Source organism: Leuciscus leuciscus (assembly GCF_965113295.1).
Source record: "Leuciscus leuciscus genome assembly, chromosome: 12".
NCBI lineage: Eukaryota > Metazoa > Chordata > Actinopteri > Cypriniformes > Leuciscidae > Leuciscus > Leuciscus leuciscus.
Window position 1 is genome coordinate 27883161 of NC_138736.1, and position 22770 is coordinate 27905930.

Consider the following 22770-nt stretch of genomic DNA (forward strand, 5'->3'; position numbering starts at 1 on the left):
AAAGAACAGCATTTATTTGAAATAGAAATCTTTACTGTAACTTTATTAATTTAATGCATCCTTGCTGAATGAAAGTATTAAACTTTTGAATAGTAGTGTATGTAATTGACCTCTGTTATTATTGTCTTATCTCTTTGCTCATTTTTCACTTTTAATTGACAATTCACTGAATTGTCATTGCTGCGTCATCAGTCATACATCAGTGGTTGTGATATCATATCCATGATGATTTCTGAATGACCTGTTTTTTTTCTACTTAGTTTCTCTAATGGATGTTGCGTGGACATGGAAGGTAGTTACAGTATACATTTTTTTTTGAAGAGTTTTGCATACTAAATAGACAAAGGAGGGAAAGTTTAAGCTTCCCTTGATATGCCCCCTTAAAATCACTGTACCTTGTACCTAGTTAGTTTTCAGTACCAGACGGCGAGGAACCAGAGCTACCTTTGTAGGTTGAGTGTGATGTTTCCATCCATTTGCATTCAAAATGGCGGCGTTTTGATGTTTAAATGAATAGCAGCTCTCAGGCTGAATGTTAGGACAATGTTGTGAGACAGATAGTGCGGGGAGGAGGGGCTAGCACTGTCTAAAACCCATCACTCATTGGTTAATGATACTCTTCTCTCATTTAGCCACACCATTCTCCCATTCCCTCCTTCTTTTAACCCTTCACAAATCAAACGTGGGGTCATCCACAGTTCACGGTCCCCAGGTGGTCAGGAAAGCGCTACCACGCCCTCGAGGGTCCGTTTGACTGCGTGTGTCTGTGTGTATGTTTTTCCCTAAACTGTTGTCCAGGTGCCGATTTCTCCACAACTTCATCGCCGCTGTTCTGTTTTTTGTCTCACCGCCTGTTTGTCTAGTGTCAGTCTCACGGCGTGTGTGCGCGTGAGGTGTTTTTTGAGCCCGGTGGCAGATTTATTGCCTCGGTGCTGTTATTGTGGTGTAAGAGCTGAAAAGTGTCTGTCTGTTCCTGCCACTAAAATATGTCAGAAGTTTTTCCTCTGTCTTTTTAAGGTGTCTGTTGATTGTAATCTACCGGCTGTATAAAGTTCAGGATTGCAGATGATGTTTTGTTGTTTGTAATTGTATTTCAGCAGAATTTAACGTTGTTTGAAAGTTCTACATAAGCTCCGCCCCTTGTGTGTGCTTATTGGATGTTTTGTCTAATTTATGCGTTCAGCCACCAGTAACATAATACTTTTTTTTTTACCATGTGTTTAAAACCATTTAATATCCCGATTTCTGTCAAATCAGCGTTGAAAATGAGAAAATTGTCATCAAATTAATTTTGGCATTGGACAAAACATTAGTCTGTGCAAACGATTTTTGTGTGGCTTGCCTACGTCCATCCTTGAGCTTTTCCTGCTAACTGTCAACTAACAAAATACTAAATGAAACCTCTCTCCCTCCCTTACTCTCTCCGTCTTCCTTTCCACAGTATCCTCTTTTCTCACACTAAATTTAGGTCACAGCTGTAAAGACAATGAAGCTGATTTGAGTATTTATCTAGTACTTCCTCTGATGTTTGGTTTTTGTCAACGAAGACTAGAATAGACACATTTCCATTTGATGTTTTTATCATGCGTGTCGTTCTCCAAGTACAGTTCGGTTGTTTTTTAGTAGTAGTACTAGTAGTGATATTGTGTCTGTTTGTATCCTCTCAGGTAAAGAGAAAACCCAGAGCTGTGGAATTAAAGCCTTTTACCCATAATCCATCTGACCTGGGTTTGTTATTCCCCCACCACAAACCTTAAATCAATCTACAAATTCAGCTATATGTCCTTGCTCATAAAAGGCTCTCTTTTCACATTCAAAAAAAAAAAAAAAGAAGAGAAAAGAATGGGAGAAGAAAAAACAGCCATGTAGGAAAGCAGGGACCTTATATAAAGGGCATGGTCTGTGTCCATGCCAGAAAAGCTTGATTTCCTTTTGCAGTGCGGCCATACATCAGAGGCCCTCCCAGCTGGACTGTCACACTCTGACAGAATGACATGTGTCATTTATCAAAGGGGCCAGAGCTTGGGAAAACTCATATGACAAAGCCTGGGAGAGTTCATTCCCCCTTATCCACAACACACACACACACACACACACATACACACACACATAATCCATCTCTCTCGTTCTTTCACTCTCTCTCACACAATTCCCTCCCACCTTTTCGCCGCTCGCCTGTTGCCAAAAAATGGGTCTGTAATATTTCTGTCATCTACACACCAACTTGCTGTTCTTTTTCCCGTTTTCTCTCTTGCTCTCGTTTCAAAGTTTTTACTGTGTACTATTCTTCCCAAAAGCTGTTTTGCAGTAGTTACTCTTCAACCGCATAATTCCTGCGTTAATTACGGAATCGTGTGTATTCGAAGTGATTAAACCCGGCGTAATGAAGCTGAAGATCTCAGATATCCTATATTGCACGAGCGTTGCTCTGCTGGAATCCATTCATCATTTCGAGCAAACTTCATTCTTAAGTCTACTTGCACCAGCTGAGAAGGAGAGAGAGCGGGAAGGAGAGGGGTCAAATATAGTTCACACCGCTGTGTACTACTCTACAGGGCACATTCAACCATCACTCAAAATGTGCTTTCTGTCTCTCACTCTGAGGGGCGGGAATAGATGAATTCCACAGACTCTGAGCTCCAGGTTCCAGCGCTGCGCGGCCGACCTTAGACCCCTTAAACGAGCTCTGAATATGTGGTGTGTAATGATCCTCGCGCTGTAAACATTTAATGACGCAGAGACTGTCATGGGAATTTTTGCATTCCCCACCCAGAGAGAACGTCGAAGGAAAGATTCTGTTTGCGAGTTTGTTTGCGAAGTATGAGACTTTGTACAGATCTTTGTTCTGAGCATGAATCTTTCTGCCAATCATATGCTCTGCATGAGATGCATAACATCCTTATTATTAAATGTAAAGATCCACAAAACAACAAAGTAGAGTAATGGCAGTTGGCAAATAGAGATTATTGAGATGCGAAGTCTACTCTCTCAGAACAAATCTGCTCTGGACAGATGATTCATGCTCTGATCAAAAGTTTGTACTTTGGGCTCCAGTCTTCTCCTCTTGAGTGTGAATCTTTTGATACATTGAGCCATGTTGCTTATGTGGGTGATGTTAAGTTGAAGCTGGCCCGCTCTCTGTACGAATCTTTGTGGTCTAAAGAAAAGAATTGTACTCATAGTACCAGTCTTCTATTTCAAGTATGAATCTTCTGCTTTGAGTTGAATCTGGCTCCATCTCAATAAGAATCTTCTGCTCAGAGCAAACTATTCATGCAAACTATTTATATGAATCTTTTCCTCGGAGCACGAATAATTTGCTTAGACAAATAAAAGATTGTCCTCTGAGCAAAAGAGTCATAATCAGAGTACCATTTTTATTTTTAATTGTTTTGCTCTAAATGTGAAGCTTTTGTTTAGAGTACAATTTTTTTTAAACATTGAGCCATGTGGGTGATGTTCTGAGCAAATGATTCGTGTGTTGAGAGAAAGAATCGTGGTCTGAGCAAAAGATTCATACTCCAAGGACCACTGTTCTGAGTACCATTCTTTTGCTTTGAATGTGAATCTTTTACTCAGTGTGCAAATCTTTTACATTATACATTGTCATAGTGCAAAAAGAAATATGGCCGATTCCATTCCCTTCTTCCCATCTGTCCAGAGTACGAATCTTCATTCCAAGTTAGTGGAATCTTCATTCCATTCCGAATTAGTTAGAACTAATTAGTTTGTTCTTTATTCGCAGGTCGTTTGTAAGCTCGTTTCCTCAGGATATGAAAACCATGAATAAAAGATGGGAAAGAACAAGATTAAATTAATAAAAATCTGCATTTGTGCGTGGTGCCGTACGACGTCATCTTCCCTTTAGGAGGAATTCTCTCTCTCAGCAGGTTGCTGCTCTTCCTTTCACAAATTCTCTTTTCTCTCTCCCCTTCACTTCTCCTCACTTTCCCCTCCCTCCCTCCCTCCCTCCCTCCCTCGCGGTGGCGGGGCAGGCCTTTTCATTTGTCTTCATAAGCCTAATTTATTTTTGCAGCCAGATGTGAGCTGACAGGCATCAGTCAGTGGGGCCACTGGTCCCCCCCCTCCACCCACCCCCACCATTCTCAGGTCAGCAAAGCAGTCACGTCTCTCCGTTTGACTGAGTCCCCCATCAACATTACACAAGATGGATGTGTCTTTAAAGGCCAGATTGATTGTGGATATCGGAGTTATGGCATCATTTATCATGGTGAATATTATTTAGGTGCAGGGGAAGAACAAGAGAGCGGAGATGGGGGGAAGGCGTATTGTTAGAGGGCAATTGGAAGGCTGTGAAAGTTTAATTGTGTGTGTGTGTGAGCGGAAGGAGAGGTCGTTTGTTTCTGGAAGGTTTAGCGAGTTTTGCTATGCTTTCGCTTCTGCCTGGGAATATCATGTTGTGTTGAGGGATGAGCTTTTTGCACTTTTTTCTTTCTTTCTCTCTCTCTCTCTCTCTCCCTCTCTCTCTCTCTCTCTCTCTTTCTCTGATGTGTTGTTATTGATTGTGTGTGATGTGGGCCTCTGCGTGATTTAGTGCTCCTCTCAGGACCCTCCATACACTCCGCTCTTTTCTCAGCCCACTTTCACGCCCGTCACAGAAGCTTCTGGAAAAAAAGAAAGAGTCTCCAGCTCTTTGTGTGGCTGGGCCCAGGGTCAGAGAAGAGTGTTCGGGACACCAAGCAACAAATTTATCATTTTCCATCCCTCAGCTTCAGTCTCTCAATGTGTCCACGCTGAGGTGAGGCTTATTGTTAGATACAGCAACATGTTTTCCCTGCTGCTTTTATCTAGTTACCTTTCATCTCTCGTTAGGAAGGTCGGATATTCTATAAGATATAACTTTCTTATTGTGAAATGTTCACAATATAGAGCAGTTGCAGCAGATGTGCTATGGTGCTCATGTGGGCAATGTGGGTTCAAATTTCGTTCCTAATCCTTTCTAACCGTTGTTTTCAGTCCAATCTCTAGCTGCGGTTTGATTTTACAAAATTTTAATAAACAAATTAATTGTATTATCATTAGTTTATTTATTTCTATTTATTTATTTTTAAAAGTGATTTACAGTGCTTTAAAGATAATCATTTTAACAGTATGTTTGTTCCCTGGTAATCAAAGCTAGTAACCTTGTCGTTGCTAGCTCCATGCTCTCTGCCAGTTGAGCTATTATTGGCATTTACTATTTTCTATTTATTTAAAATAATATTTTTGTAGCATTTTGGCACAACAAATACTGTGACGTTACCTCTGGCTCATCTGTTTGATTATTATAATTTTTTTCTGCCTACCTCACTGATGTCATTGAGCCAACAGTTGCCCCCGAGCAGACCAAGGGCAAACGCAACACCAACAATCTCCTCTTGGAGCAGGCATGAATCGAACAAGCAAGCCAATACGGATGACATCAGACACTTATTTTTTTTTTAGTCGTTTAGGGAGCGAAGGGTAGACTGTAGAGAGAAGAGCAGAGCCGTCTGTTTTATGAGACGGTATGGAGGATTATTTATGACGCCGGCCCCTTTTTTCCCCAGCGTAGAGATGCTCTTTGGAGCGCAACCTGATATCTAGTAGTAACAGTCTGGTCTTCAGAGAGCTGCTAAAGTTTACAGTGAGCTGACCCTCAGGGGCTTCCATCACAGATCATATAAAAAAGGAAATCAGGAATAATGTTTTTAATTCTGTACTCGTATAGCATTACAGGATGTTGAAAGGCAATGTTCCAGAGTGTTATTTGTGTGAAGGGGCTCTCCAATGAACATTAACTGCCCATATTTGCCTGTATCCTACAGGATCTCTGTGGTTTCGCTGTATGTATATATACGTGTGCGTCCGGGGATGTCCGCCGAATGGCTGGTGCCCATATTTGTCTCTCGCATGTGCAGGGTTTCCCGGTCAGGGAAGGGTCAAGCTCTGGGTATGTATGTGTGCGTTAGCTGAGGGGTGGGATGACGGCACTGGCACATTTGATTGATGGGTAATTGTGCAACCAGACTCAGCTAGACTGAACTGGTGAGGTCACGGCCTGAGAGAGGAGGTGCTTTTTGTCCTTTTCACTTTTTCTTGTCCCTCTGTGTGACGTCTTGCCATTCTCTTTCTCTTTATTGCTCTATTTTATTTCTTTCTGTCTTTCTTTCAGCTGACCATCTTCTTTTCCCTCCCTCATTCACTGTTTTCTTTGTCCTGCTTCCCAGGATTCAGCCTGTAGGTTTTTTTTTTTTAAACGTGAATTATTTTCTGTAGTCGCATGTTGATTACGGCCATTCATCAGAAGTGTCCTCTTTCAAGAAACTTTTTCGACAAAGTGCTCTCATCGCAATCACTTTTGTTATGGTTTAGACCTTAATCTATGATCTGCTATCAAACCCTGTTTGTACTTTGCTGCAGTCATATTTTACTCCTCAGAGTTAGGAACCTATCACACTGAGCGATTGCTGGACGCTCTCCTCGCCGCACTCCCAGGTGCTGAACGAAGCCTTGCTTCACGGCTGGTTTTCCTCTGATTCACTCCAGATTAGATTACAAACAACCCACCTCTCACCAAACAGCTGCATTTCAGTCACAGATTTGACAGGAAGTCTTTAGCTCATGATAAATAGCACAACACCAACAAACACGTGTATCGCATTCCTGCTAAAAAATATATATGTTTTGCGACTTTGATAAATAATAGGGTAACAGGGTTAGAAACATCACAAGTAAGATTCAAATTCAAATTACTGTCTGACATGAGAACCAAGGATCAGTGTGTCGCAAACCACTTGGCCACGGCTCCAATGTAAAGTTTGTGTTTAAATGCTCATGTTTCTTCAACGGTGATTGGTGTTGACGTCTGAGGCCTTCGAGGGGTAAAGTTGTCTTTTAGAACCAAATCTCTCGGCGGAATGAGGGAGGAAGAGTATGAGAGAAGAGCCGAGAAAGACAGCAGCGTGTTGATGAGGGTCGCACAGCGTTCGTACTGCAGGCTCTACTGTTTTTCATCTTTTCTCTTTCCGAGCAGCCTGATTTATGGTAATTATCCATATTTAGGATCATCTATCAACTGGTAGTTGCTAGGCAATGGGAGCAGCTGCTGTGTGTGTTTGGGCTGGCGAGTTTTCTGTCAGGTACTCGGCTCAGGTGATGGCCTAGTGGAGAGACTGTGCTGGGGGATTTAAAGAGACAAAAAAAAAAACAATTCTTTCCTTCATCCTCATTTTCTTGCTCTCTCTTTCTCTCTCTCTCCATTTCCTTCATAGCTCCCTCCGCATGGGGGTTCTCTGTCTGTTCTGACATTGTTGTGTCTCTGAGCACCAGGGTGGATGGCGTGTTATCTGTTTCTCGGCGAGGGCACGGCGTAGCGGAGGCACAAAATACAGGCGGCGTGTGTTTGGACTCCAAACCTTCAGGTTTAGCTCAGGATTAGTGAAGCTTTTGAACCTGCATGACCGAACGTAAGCGTTTTTTGTTTTTTTTTACCGAAAGAGTGGTTTCCCCCATAAAGGGCCAGATGGGGACGAGACTGCAGTGCTTAGGATATAATGGCCATTGTCTCACGGCTGGGCTGCTCCTCTATGACAACGGCAAAAGGTGATTTATTGACTGCGCCTGACGGCACGACGGCTCGCCAACCTCTATGACCAAACCTGGATTAGGAAAAAAAGACAGACAAAGCAAGAAATATATAAAAACGGGAAAAAAGCACTGCAATGCAGGAACAAGCAGCCGGAGATTGAGGATAAACAAACAATATGAAATATTTGTTTATTTTATAGCTGAGGAGATTATTAGAAACCACTTCATGGAAGGTTGGAAAATCACTTATTGAAGTCATTATTGATTGCGATGCACATGCAGGTTTTTTTTCTTCTTCTCACCCCTCAGATTTCAGGATCAAGCAAAAAAGCTTGGAAATCAGGCCTGTTATATTCGTTCTTCTCTCGTCAGAATGCTAGCGTAGCCTTTCACATTTGTTCATGAATTAAATATATTTACAATAAAACAAAATGTCTGTTTACAAACATTAATTTACCTCAATGTCATTAATTTTCCAAGCCACTCAAATATTTGATATGATATCTTCCTTAAATTCCATCTGAAACACACGTGTGTATCAGATGCGTGTCGCACGCAAACACTCTATGAACAACGCTAATTACAAGAAGGTAATTATTTGTGGAAGTATTCAGGTGAAGATTGAGGCACCTTCAATTACTCAGCAATCATGAGTGCTGTTTAATTAGCTAACATGCACTCGTTTAGCCTCTCCTTGTTTACTCGGCTCTCCGTAATTTACTGTGTGGAGCTCGCGCAATAACACGCAGCACAGCTGCTTCAGTCTGACTGGAAACATCTTGGGATGATTCTTCACTTAGGGGAACTTTTTTGACCCCTAGGATGAATTTAAAGTAATGGGAAAAGGATATGTTAGAGTAGCTTAACTTTTTTTGTTCATCTTTTGTGTTTAATTGCTTCTTCCTTGTTTTTGGGAATTCAAAAAGTCATTTCATTATTTTGGGCTTTTTTAGCACTTTATTTAAATGCAATTTTTCAATTTCAACAATGTTCTAACTTCCACAACAATAAGTTTAGTGATTCAATCGGGAAGATATCACTGTGCATGTCTGACATGTTATGTCTTATTTCTTGTGAATATTAATGTTTTTTTTGTTTTTAATCTATAAGTAGCTTTATAAGGTGTAAATACCAAATAAGTCATTATTTGAAAAATTCTAGTTTTTGAGAAAGTCAATTTCGAATTATTTTTGTAGATGTGATAAATGATTTAGCATAAATGAAATGGTTTGGAAAAAGTTTCAACCTTTTTATCTTGACAAATATCCAGTAATAAAAGATGATTTTCTTTCTTTCTTTTTTTGAACCAAAGATTTTTTCATTCAGTTCCCACATTTTGTTCTTTGCAAAAATGGGACCAAAGCACACAAATCACCAAAGTGCTTGACAAAGAAAATAATAAGAATAATTGGCACACCAAGGCGCACCTTGGCGTGGCGATTTTTTTTTGCATTTTAAATGCATTATAAAAGTGTATTTCGTTTTATTGACAATTTTATCCAATAATGCACTTGGATTGCTTTAACTAAAGTGAGAATTTTTTTTAATTTTATTTTTTATATCTCTGGCCTAGCGGAGGTGTTATAGTAGCATGTATGCTAATTTTTGCTACCTGCTTTTTCAGGCAGTTGTAATTGTGTTTTATCTTGAGATAAGGGTCAAGTGTTATATAAACGTAAACTGCATATTTCTTTTCTGTTTCTCTTCCTTTTATTCTACAAGCAGCACAGCTATTCATGTTATATTTAAGTAGCTGAGCGAACGTTAGCTTTGCACTTGCGCTTCCTCTCCTTAAAATAAGTCTGACCTCTGCATACTCTTGCAGGGTGTATTACCTAAGTAAAGTAAATTGCTGTTAATAATTCGTTAATTGAGCCCTTTCATTATTCAGCAAGCATTTTGATATCGCCGTTCAGCAGTCTTTGGGGATGACAGGACGTGAGCGCCTTGTTGTGGTTTGTGCAGCCGTGAGATGTCCATTTACAGGCTGCTCTGAATGAGGACGTAACGGCGGCTAAAGGAGACAGACCCCGTCTCACTCCCCCGGTGCTGCTGTCACCTCTGCTTTGCTCTTCCCTCCCTATTGTTTGAAGCTAATGTAAAACGCACTGTCTATATGACCCATTTTAGCAGCCCATTAGCATAATTTGGCTGTCGTATGGCCACCGAGTTAATGTACTTGCAAATGACAGGGAAAGTGTGTTATACGACCTTAGGGTTTTTAAAAATTAAATGACAAAGTAGGCCGCACTTTGCATAAGTATGGACTTGACATTGGAGCGTGTGTGCGCGTCTGTGTGTGTTAGCGCGTGAGTGGTGATATAGTGTGTCAGTGCAAGGTGAGGTGAAAGCATTTACACAGTAGTATTTTAGTTTGTTCATTTACTTAACAAAAACGTTTTTTTTTTTTTTTTATTGAAAGGGATACAGAAAGCATTAGTAAAACTAGATTTGATCATTTTTAATAGTCCATGGGCTTATGAACAACAGTGTTTTAAATATACTTCATGCCCAAGTATTCTAAAATATTGAAATTCCAAGCATTAAATGCATCTTACAGATCTAAATAACTGTTAAAAAAAAAGAAAAAGTAATTATCTAGGAATTTAATGTAATCTGAAGTAATGATATATATATCAGTCATTAAAATCACAGTTGTCATCAGTGCACAGTTATCTGATTATTTAATGTAATTCTCAATATTTTTAATGGAACGGTCTGTTGCCCTACTTGTATACCTCCATCCATACTCGTCCAGAAGCATCTAAAGCAAAAAGATGAATTTGGAGCGCAGAATGGAATGCCACACCAGTTCTTCAGGGGCCTGAAGCTATTCCGCCATATGGTGGCCTATTCCACACGGAGGATGGTGGGAGGGGGCTGGGCCAGCCTTTACAAGAGATGCTTAAAGAGGCAAAGCAGATATTAATTCAGAGAGCCTACTCTAGAGTGTCCGCAGGAGCACAAATCACTGTCAGCGGATACGGAGAGGTGGGCAGGGTCCGTGTAAAACGCCCGTCTGCACTTCAAAGCCTTCTTTTGTTTAGTCTGTAATAAAGTTAGATGTGTCTCGCTGAGAAAAGGGCCAAAAAAAGCCCAGAGACAGAGCACAAAGGAAGTCCTCAAAGAGGACGATTGTGTGGAAGATGGTGAAAAATGTGAAGGCTTTTCTCCTCTCGTAGGTTCACATTGGGCTAGAGGGAGAGAGAGAGAGGGTGGGGGTCAGATCTACAAGCCAAAGCCCCCTCAGAAACCTGTCCATCTCCACGGTGCCCTTATTACTTTGAACAGCAGCCATCAATCAACGTGTGTCCACAGAATAGAAACAACGATCATTATTCACAGTTCTGAATAAACGGAATGAAGAAAGTGAATGCAAAAAGGGTTTACAGGCAGGGTCCAAAATGAACAACTGCCAAGCGATAAATGGGAGTAAGAATTGGCATTGAAGATGAATTAAAACAAAGTTACTTGCATGGAACGGCAACATAATACATGGTTTAAATTGAATTGTAAAAATGATAGTCTGACCTTCACTGAAGAAGTGATGTGATTGATCAACTCCCTAACCAATGAAAACATCTGTTGTGACTCCTGACCTTTACCTCAGTTAATAATTTACTAATTTACTATTAGTCTTAAGATGCCTAAAATGTTTTACTCTGTTGAAAAATTTCTACATTATGCCACCAAATAATAATATTAGAAACCTGTATGAGGATGTAAGTTACATAATGACCTGCGTAGTTTGTCATTAATGTGCAATAATTTCTACATTATGCCACCCAAGGAATATATTACAAATGTATGAGGATGCAGGTATGTATTGACCTGTGTAGATATGTAAGAAAAAACACTAAACCCTATTGTGGTAAATATATGTAATATGCCGTTTCATCACTGGTAAGAAATGTATTATACATATATTTTTTAAAATTTACATCGCAATAACGAAATGTTCATTTTGGACTCTTGTCTGAGAAACCACAAATCGCTACATAGCATATTGTCTACTGTTTACTTTGGTAAACAGTTTTTTTTTGTTTGTTTTTTTGCTTTTCACCCAGTAGATGTGATATGTTGTAACACACACACTTTGCATTCATTTCTAGAAACAGTGCAGTTTCCGTTGCCAGTTCCGCAGACAGCCCTGCCAGATTGCAGCAGGCCATAAGTGGACTGGGGCAGACAGCATCATGCTACCGAAGCCTTGTTTTAACTGCCCTGGAAAAGGGGGAGTGGGAAAGAGAGAGAGATTGCTGCATTCTCACTGACATGCAGAGCATTACCATAATTGGCTTTTCTACATGATAGGACAGAGGAAATAATAATGTCATTTTATTTACAGCCTTCAGTGTCCTGCCCCCCTCTCCCTCCTCCTTTTCTCTTTCTCTCTCCATCTCTCTCCCTGTCTGCCTTCAGCGTGCTGCGTAGGTCAAAAGACATGGTTTGATCAGCCCTGTCCAAAGGCATCAAAGTTGAGTGGCATGTAATGGAGACCCAGTGACAAACCACATCGGCCAGCCAAATAAGACTTGCCAGTTTTCCCATTAAAATGTCGGGTAAACGGCACGGCTTTCCTCTGCACACTCCAAAACCACTCTGACCGGCTAAATCAGCCGACTGAGGGAAGGCAGAATTGGACATTAGTAGTGCAAATGACTGTAGTGATTGCCCCCTCTCCTCCTCGATAAAATAAATAAATAAGGAGGAGGAGGCGGGGGAGAGAAGGAGGCGACGGTGGGCCCGCACAGTGACAGTCGAGGAAGTAGAGGCCATCGGCATCTGCGCTCTGTCTGCGAGCATTCTCGTTCCCCTCTTCAAGTTTGAACACTTAGGCCTGACACTTCTCAAGTGCACCAGCCAGCCCAATCAAACAGACCTGGTTTTGTCAAGCGGACTGCTTGGAAGCGGCGGAAAGGATGGGTTTTTGAAGAACAGCAGATGTTTTTGGCCGCCAAAATCACTCTGTTCTAAAACATAGCAAGCTGCATCCATAGTGTTTTAAGGCAACATAAGTACTTTACTCTATTCAGATTTTAAAAGCAGCTTTACAGTAATAAACAGGAAAATAACAGTAATGCGAAAGTAATCAAATACAAGACATTCAAATTCTGCTGTAAAGCAGATCTAAAAAGAAAAAAAGTGCCCTTTTCAGCTCAAATCTGTTCAGTTCAATAACTGTAAAGTTCCATCAATTATGAAAAAAGTTCAATTGAACTATAATCAGCTCAACAGAAGTCAATAGTGAGTTCAGTGTCGATTAAATTCAATAACCGTATATGTTGCAAAAATTCGTCAAATACGAGGCCAAGTTGATTCAGCTATAGAGCAGCTCTGCAAAATTCGGTTCAAGTATGGTTCTCAGGAATAGAAATCGAGAAAAAAAAAAAAAAACATGGGAGAAAACAGGCTCAGTCTGGGGGCCGGTTCTCATTTAGTGGTTAGCATTGTTCTCTGGGGCACATCTGGGAAATGTGGATTCGAATCTTGTCTGCATCTCATTTCCTGTTATTTCAACTCTAAATAAATAATAAATAGAGGTGTAATGTGCATTTTCAGAGTTTCGCTTGTAGAAACAATTCAATCTTGTCTAGAGTCACGGCTTGCTAATTCTCTGCTGTTTGTTGGGCAACTGTATGTGAATCTTAACGCTCGAGTGCTCGTATGTGGGTGGTGTTTCTAAGAGCTGGCACTGGCTGTGTTTGTATGTGTGGTGTCATGGGTGTCTATAGCAAGAAGGTTCACTCTCCGGCTGATCTTTGTTGGCTGAGACGGTGAGCTCTGCTCGTGTGAGTATGTGTGTGTATGCCCTGCTCATGTCCCGTTGCTGTGTCACCTGTCTAAAATCAGTGAGATCTCAGCAGCCACAGTGACAGCTCCACTCTGGACACAGATGGCCACGCTCTCTTGCACAACACACATACACACACACACCTCACATATCGCACACCTCATACATGCACACAAGCACAATGCCCTGGTGCTCTGGCTGATCGTTTTAGATGTTGGTGGGCACTCAAGAACATACACACCTTTGTTCTCGAGTCTCCATTCTGGTGTGTTGTGTTTGAAAGAACACACGCAAGCACATGGGCGTAAGACCGATCTTAAAACTGTTTGGGGTGGGAAAGGGTGCACATTCTACATTTTATCAGCCTGCTTGGCTCATGAATATTAATTAGATGGGATCATTCTTGTCATAGTTTTAAATGATTTGCTGAAACAGAGCTGGTGTCTCAACTTACAGTGTAAATAATATGTAATATAATATGTAAATGTAAATAGACATGTATGTTTATAATTTATATCTAAATAATTGTAAATTAATTGTGTTTTTATATACATGCATCTATGTGTGTATGTAAATGCGTGCTTGTGTAAGATTTCAAACCTCAGAAAACGAAATGTGAAGAGTTTCAAGCCTTGTTTTGTACGGTATCCGTGGAAAGTGCCTGCTTCACTCAGTAAATCAAACTCTTTCTCGTTCTCCTCCGCATCAAAAGCATCTTCTTTTTATAGAAACTATTGATTCGCTTAATTGTGTGTATTCTTAACAACTTATCTGTGTCGTTTTCTCCCGACAGTACAATGCAGGCTTATTTTTGACTGACAAACACAACAAGCCCCTCCCCCCCTCCTCTCCTCTTAATCCCTCTCTTATTGTTCGGCGTGATGTTTAAAAGCAGGCCCCCGATAAGAGATGTCAGCAGTCAAACTTCTGATTGGGTTATTAAGTGTGAGCTGTCGTTGCCGTCGTCTGGCGGGTTCCTTTTTTTTTTGACGCAGATGGCAAAAAATTGCCAAGTCGTGTTTGACGGCTTGATGCGAGGACAGTGACATGCCAACGCGCATGCCTGTCAGATGCCACGCGGTGTCAGGGGCTGAGAAGACGCGCTCGATTTAGTGTCAGGTTCTGCCCATCTCTTTGCGAAAAAAGCCCTCTCGTTCTGGCTTTCTTCTTCGCCCCCCGTCTCACTTTTCTGTCTCTCTCTCTCTCTCTGCCCCTCTATCACTCTCTCTGTAATTACAGCAAAGATGAAAAACTTCTCTCTTTGTTTTAACGTGATAAGCTGTCTTAAATGCTGCAGTGACTTGAGGGAATTATCAGGGCTTCAATCCATTGAACCGTGTTGCGGCTTGAACATTTCTTTTTAAAGCGATATTTGGATAAGTGATTTATTTGACAGTTCGTAATGTTTATTTCACCAAATCCCTTTCGCTTTACGCCGCCTACTTGATTTCTCCAAGGAATTGACGGATTGAAATCCATCGGAGAGTTTGAGGTGGAATCAGTGATTCCTCCGGATCAGAAGGCGTCGTTTAAGAATTTCCCAGTAACGGGAACACCACATACACCACGTTCCCAGCTGTTCACGCCCCTACAGCTTCCTCCACGCAGCTGTAAATGGCACCTTACAAACATCAGGTACGGAGTCCGTTCTGATTACGTGTGCTCAGCTGCACGCCGTTTGAAGCTGACAGCACATCTGCTTCAACCACCGAGACGGATCTTGGCATCTCGGACAGACATCTCCTGGTGGCTCGCTGAGATAAAGGAACAACTCTTCAAGCGCTGCCTGTCTCTTTTTCTTCTCTTTACTCCCATCTCCTCTACTGCTCCCCTCTTTTCCTGCTCTGTCTCTTCCCATTGCCTTCACAGTTGTGCGGGCTGTTGTTGTGGCTTTTCTCCTCGTGTTGTGTTCAAAATGGCTGATAGTAACAATACCACTCACAAAGTGAACAGGAGGCTTTTTTGTAGCTGGACATGCTGTGAAGATGCATGCATGCGCACACACACACACACACACACACACACACACACACACAAGCACGCTCGAAAGAGGTACTTTGATGTGTTTCGATGACGGAGAGCTCATTTTGTTTATCTCCCACTGCAGATCGAAACCAGCTGATGAAACAGGAATTTAATCCTACCGCTCCTCATTAAGCACTTGGTCTCATGGACCTTTATTCTCTTTTCATTAAGCGAATTAAACGAGTAGCATTCTCTCTCTCCCTCTCTCGCTCTTTTTGTCTTGCAGCTGTGGGTGCCGACAGTGGGCTATCACTCTGTTTTTTTCTGTCATAGCTCTGTCGGCACACAATAGAGTGAAGGAGCTTTTTGTGGCTGAAACATGAAACCTTACATTTGTGAACATTATTGTTCTGTTCCTTTCCCCTAATGTAATACATCTGACAGTACATCTTATTACCACACATTTAGCCGAGGAAAATAAGCATTTTCTAGTGTGTTGCGTAGGCAACATTTTTCAGTATCCTCTTTTTACCTTTAGAAATAAATGTGCACTTAGCAGTTATACGCAGAGCAAAAATAGCTGTGTTTTCACAAATAAGCATGAATGTGTATTTCTGAAACATGCTCTCGTGGCCCGATGCTGTTTTCACTAAAATCAATGCATTAACTGGTTCTTATCAATCCCTTTTGGTCAAAATATCGACAAGGGAGGAAGACATCAATGCCAATGTTTAGAGGCCAGGGTGGCCAATAAAGTACAAATCAACCTATACATATGAAATCCAAAATGACACTATTTACTTTTCCTAAAATGATAGTTCACCCAAAAATTACAAGTCTTTCACAATTTACTCAACCTCATGTTGTTTTAAACCTATGTGACTTACATGCAAAAGAAAATATTTTGAAGAATGATTCAACTGTTGTTGTCCAAATAATGAAAGCCAGTGGGCTCCAAAACAAAGCTGGGCCACTTTGACTTTCATTGCATGGTAAAAAAATAAAAATAGAGGCATTTTCAAAATCATCTTTTGCGTTCTGCAACAAAGTCATACAGATTTGGAGCAACATGTAGATGCTTTTAAATAATTTATTTTTGGATGAAATATCTCTTAAATGCACATTTCATGCAGTTATTTAGGCATTGTTTTTTGCTTCATTACCTACAACATAAATTGGACTCAAAATTGCTCTAATTAAACACACTTATTTTTAATATTTAACATTTGCAAACAAAAAATCTTGACAAAATTGAAACTAACACAAAAACTAATCCTGCTAATCACCCAACCAGACATGGTTATCAGTCAATGCTAAAATATTGCTGAAATATAATATATTTATCACTAGAAAGAAGGTGCACTAAAGATGGTTATGTATTTTATTTCTCTTGTTCCTCTTGTCTTTTATTTCACTCCCTCTTTTTCCCCTGTGGCTGCACACACTCTTGACTCCCTGAGAGTTAGTACAGCATGGACCATGACAACATGACATGCCATTTCCACTTGCATTTTAGCATGACTCGCTGCGAGAACTTCCATCGCCTCTGCCAACAGCATTGAGGCAAGCTGCACCCCGCGCTGCATCCCTGGCAATAACTTAGACGCAATCTCACACTCAGAGGAGTCTAGCTTGGCTAGTGCATTAGAGAACTGGATCAATGTCACACACAGTCTGTGCCCTCTAACTACAGGGGAAAGGAGGACAAGAAAGAGCAAGAGAGAGTAGTCTAAATGGGGTTAATATTTAAGAATGACATTTTTGTAAACAAAGGGGTGGGGTTTGAGGTAATGCGTAATTGAGGTAATTGAGGCTGCGTCTTTTTTTACAATTTGAATATATTTTGCTTTCATTACAATATTCATAATAGAATACAGTTTTTAATTCCATGCATAAATCCATGATATTACCATGTTTCTTTTCAGTATATTAATCTGTTTTAAAGATTTTTTTCTTTCTAGATACCAAATTTTTTCTTTAGAGGACTCTCCTCTGCCCTCTTTACCCTTGCTGAGCTGTTACACAGGATAGCTTTGTTAGTCTCAGCAGTGAAGGGGGCTATCTATCATAGTCAAGATATGGATGTTTGCCACTTTATAATTGCAAACCTGCGTCCTCTGCCAGGACTATTGACAAAAAAAATCTCTTTAAGTTCATCATGTAGGCATGCACACACACACACGTGCACATGCAATGATACATTTTCCCACACCTATTTCATTTGAAGCAACTAAAATGTAAAAGTGAATTTACTTATTCAACAATCCATGTTAAAGATGCACATTTTGGGGGCTCTTGACTCATCTCTCTCCCCACCTTCTTTTGTTTTCTCAGCCTATGTGCCGGAAGACGAGCTTAAGGCAGCTAAGATCGATGAGGAGCACCTGCAGGACGACGGGCTCTCCTTAGACGGTCAGGACGCAGAGTACCTGTGCAATGAAGAAGATGATGGGCGTGAACAGCTAAGCTACCAGAATTCTCCACTCAGCAATGGCACCAACCCAGATGCCGGGTACGCCTCGCCCCTCAGCGACACCAGTGATCACCTGGCTGACTTCAAAAGCACCTCCTCCAAAGAGGGCCAGGATAAAGAGGAGGTTGAAGACTTGGAGACAGATGCCGGACTATCATTGCAGGACAGCCTGGCGCAGATGAAAGCCGTCTATGCAAACCTGATTTCAGATGCTTCCTGGTCGAGTATTACAAAGGACATTATGAAAAGCAAGCAGGTTAGTGCTAGTAGCACTAACAGTACCCCAAGCAGCCACAAGGGGAACAACAGCATTGTGAATAGCCATGCAAGTAATATTACAAGCAGTGGAGCTAGCAGCAGCAGCAATGCTAGTGCTAGCACAAAGACAAATGTGACGCCGAGCAGCAATTCTACAAAAGCCACCACATTAAACAATGCCAACAATGGAAACATCAATGGTGCTAACAGTGGGGGTGTTGCATATGACTGGCATCAAGCAGCACTTGCTAAAACCTTACAGCATACACCCTACCACCTCATGCCTGAACCAAGTCTCTTCAGCACAGTGCAGCTGTACCGGCAAAACAATAAGCTGTACGGGCCTGTGTTTACGGGTGCCAGCAAGTTCAGATGCAAGGACTGTAGTGCAGCCTACGACACGCTTGTAGGTCTCACAGTGCACATGAATGAAACAGGCCATTACCGTGATGATAACAAGGACAAAGAGGAGGACAGGGGCAAGAAATGGTCCAAGCCACGGAAGCGATCCTTAATGGAGATGGAGGGCAAAGAAGATGCTCAGAAAGTTCTGAAATGCATGTATTGTGGTCACTCATTTGAATCCCTACAGGACTTGAGTGTCCACATGATCAAAACTAAACATTACCAGAAAGTGCCTCTCAAAGAACCAATGCCAGCTCTTGCCTCAAAGCTGGTCCACTCCACCAAAAAGAGAGCGTTCCAAGACCTGTTGTCTCCTTGCTCACCTGAGTCAATCTCCAGCACCCCTGGCATTCCATTGGCAGAGACTGCGCCCACCAAAGATCAGAAGATTTCCAACCCATATGTCACAGCTAATAACCGTTATGGCTACCAAAACGGTGCAAGTTATACCTGGCAGTTTGAGGCCCGAAAAGCTCAAATTCTTAAGTGTATGGAGTGCGGGAGTTCCCATGACACCTTGCAACAGTTGACAGCCCATATGATGGTGACCGGACATTTTCTCAAAGTCACAAACTCCGCCTCTAAAAAAGGAAAACAATTGGTGTTTGACCCTGTGGTGGAAGAGAAAATCCAATCCATTCCTCTTCCACCCACAACAACACGACTACCAGCTCCCACTATCAAGTCCCAACCTGATTCACCAATACACCCATCCACCATGGATGAAAGAAAGGAGCTTGAAGAGGACAAATGGGAGGAACCTGAGGAGAAAAAAATCAAGCAAGAGAAAGAGGATCCTGTTGAGAAGGTGGAAAAAACGGAAAAACACAGCCATTACAAATATCTAAGAGAAGAGGATCTTGAAGAGTCTCCTAAAGGTGGACTAGATATTCTCAAGTCATTAGAAAATACAGTCTCCAGTGCAATCAGTAAGGCTCAGACCGGTACGCCCACTTGGGGTGGATATCCCAGCATTCATGCCGCTTACCAGCTCCAAGGGTCTTTGAAATCATCTATACCTGCTGTCCAGAGTGTCCAGATTCAACCAACATTCAATGCCAGCAGCTTGAAATCTTTGACCTCTGACTCCAGCACTCTAATCCATTCTCCAAGCAGCCCATCACCACCTCCAAACCATAAAAGCAACGTCCTAGCAATGGAAGAGTTAGTGGAGAAAGTAACAGGAAAAATCCCTTCAAAGAAAGATCGGGATGAAAAAGCAATTGAACGTGTTTCCAAACATCTCACAGCTGAATTACCCTCTCCGGTCCTCAAAGACCGAAAGGACATGCCAAGATCAGAGGACCTGCCAAGATCAGGTGACCTTAGCAAGCCAACAAAGAATGGAATGGTAGATAAAGACCTAGACCACGTTCTGGTTCGGGAAGGAGAATACAAGGAAAGCCATGCAGATAATCTTGTAAAGAACGGAACGGATGTCCTCAAAACACAAGTCAGCAATGGTTGCGATAATTTAGGAATCATCACTGACCACTCACCAGAACAGCCTTTAGTCAACCCTCTTAGTGCATTGCAGTCTATCATGAACACTCATTTGGGTAAGGCCTCCAAAACGGTCAGTCCACTCCTGGACCCACTAGCAATGCTGTACAAGATCAGTAACAACATGATGGAAAAGCCCATGTACAATCCAGCTCAGGTCAAGCAAGTCGAGTCCATCAACAGATATTATGACAATAATGATGATCAACCCATGGACTTGACGAAGTCCAAAAGTGGCAATGGGCCCACAAACAATTGTTCATCCACTGTTATCAGCAACAGCAGCATCACAAACAGCACCCGACCCATCTTGTCAACGTTGACTGAATCAGTCTCATCTCCTCTTCGGGAGAATGCTCTAATGGACATCTCTGACATGGTGAAGAACCTCACGGGTCGCCTGACGCCAAAGTCGTCAACCCCTTCCTCTATATCTGAAAAGTCAGATGCAGATGGCTGTGCTTTTGAGGATGGGCTGGAGGATCTTTCACCCATTCAGAAGAGAAAAGGCAGGCAATCAAACTGGAACCCTCAGCATCTGTTGATTCTTCAGGCTCAGTTTGCGTCCAGCCTTCGAGAAACCCCTGATGGAAAGTACATCATTACAGACCTAGGTCCTCAGGAGCGTGTACATATTTGTAAGTTTACAGGTCTCTCCATGACCACCATCTCCCACTGGTTGGCAAACGTCAAGTACCAACTCAGGCGGACAGGTGGAACCAAGTTTCTGAAGAACATAGACTCAGGCCAGCCACTGTTCCTGTGTAGTGACTGTGCCTCCCAGTTCAGAACTCCCTCCGCATACATTAACCACTTAGAGTCCCACTTGGGCTTTAGCTTGAAAGACCTCTCAAAATTATCAATAGACCTCATAAGAGACCAGCAAGCAGTCACAAAAATGATCACAGACAAGACATTCAGTGCCCTTGGCTTAACTGAGGAGGACTCTAATTCCATATTTCAGTGCAAACTGTGCAATAGGACTTTTGTCAGCAAGCATGCAGTGAAACTGCACCTCAGCAAAACGCACGGAAAGTCACCGGAGGACCATCTGATCTTTGTTACTGAGCTGGAAAAGTTAGAAAAAGCCTAAGGAAAGCAGGCTGGTGGCAGTGAAGTGACTGGATTGAGAATCATTGCACTACATCACTGTACTGCACTGCGCCTGAACTGAGCCTTCAAAATCAGTCCAAATTCTGTCGTGAAACTGCCTGATTGGACCATGGTCTATTTTGTTTTCGTTTTTTTTCCTCGTTTTTCAGTCTCTTGATTTCTATCTCTTGCTTTGTACTGTATTTATCTGATATGTGTCGGTTATGTGCATGTTTTTTTAACTTTATTTTATCTCTGAGTGACTTCATATTCAAACAGAATTTACAATTTGTACTCTGTTGAATTGGGAATGAAACAAACATGGTATCCATGGGCATGGTCTAAAACAAAATGGCAAAAGAACTTCTGAATAGAATGAGTCGCGTTGTACACTTACTATACATCAAAAAAGACTGACTTCATTTAAAGCACTCTGTGGTGTTGAATGTTATGAGAATATGTATAAAATGAGACAGAGCTATTTTGTTAATTTGAGCTCAGATTTTCAGATATTGGCTTGACATAAATCAAACTGCAACCCTTTGAAGTGAAAACAATGAATTGTAGATTTTGTTGAGTCTTCTAAACCTTGAAGGATATTGAAGATTTTGACAGGCTGCCTATGATTATAAACTTTGGTTTTTCAAAGGCATTTCTTTGTTTTTAATAATCTTTTTTTTTGTTTTTTTTGTTAAGTATCATTTTATACAGTAGCAATTTGAAACGTATGCTTTGGTACCACTATTTCTCTTTCTATGGTTTCGCTTTGGTTTCAACCTGTAAAGACTTAATTGAAATCTTATATACAGCACATATATTTAAATGATCAGCGAAGATGTGTAAATTTCCATCATCATATCTTGCCAATTGCCGCAGCTCAACATTGTTTGTATGGTGTGCATTCTTTTATATTGTCATTTTATATATAGTAAACAAAAAGGAAATAATATGTACAGAGATGTATATGCAGTATATGTGCTGTAGAACCACGATTCATCCTTTAGTTGAACTAAGTTCTCTGATGTGGTAAATATGAATTGACTGAAGGAGTTGCATCGCTGTTGATGCATGGTGTATAAGAGGGAACCAAGCAATGCAAAACATGAAATACAGTACATTTCAATGTTTTATCATGCCATTGTGAAAAGTCCCATCAATTCCCTTAATTAAAAAAGAAAAAAAATGTTTTTGTCCCTTAATTGTAAAATAAAAACTGAAGCATTTCTTGATTAATGTTGTTCTCCATTTGGTCATTCGTGTGTTTTTCTCTTTTCCTACAATCAGCAATTAACTTGAAATGAAGTCCACTTTGTGGACTTTTTTTTTTTTTAGCTTTCTTCAGAGTTGAAATATTCTGAAGTTCATTGTCCGTGTTTGCTTTTGTTATTCTTTGAATGCAGCACCTTTTATGTGCTGTATGTAAATGAGAGATGTTTCCAGACACAAAACCTGCCAGTAAACAGGAAGCTCTCACTGGAGCCAAAATGGGCAAAGAACTTGTGGATTTAACGCTTTTCCCGTAAAGCCTGTATATCTGGCTTCTCAGGACTGATTCTGTAGCATTGATCCAGCTCTTCCTCTCTTTTTTTCCCCAGAGGATCTTAGTGCAGTCCCTGTACGTATTCTATGTAAATTATAGCAATCATGACAACTGCGACATTGTGAGTACCTGCAGAGCGGAGTGAAACATCGGCAGATAGACACAGTTTAA

At 41.3% G+C, this 22770-nt stretch overlaps 1 protein-coding gene across 1 annotated transcript in view; it reads left to right on the forward strand.

The window, feature by feature from the left end:
* Positions 1-22292, forward strand: part of tshz1 (teashirt zinc finger homeobox 1) — a 33031-nt gene extending 10739 nt beyond the window's left edge. Inside the window, exon 2 of the mRNA XM_082185680.1 lies at positions 17663-22292. Within this exon, the coding sequence (XP_082041806.1) occupies positions 17663-21060 (3398 nt within the window). The 3' untranslated portion in view covers positions 21061-22292. The remainder of the gene's footprint in view (positions 1-17662) is intronic.
* The last annotated feature ends 478 nt before the right edge of the window (positions 22293-22770 follow it).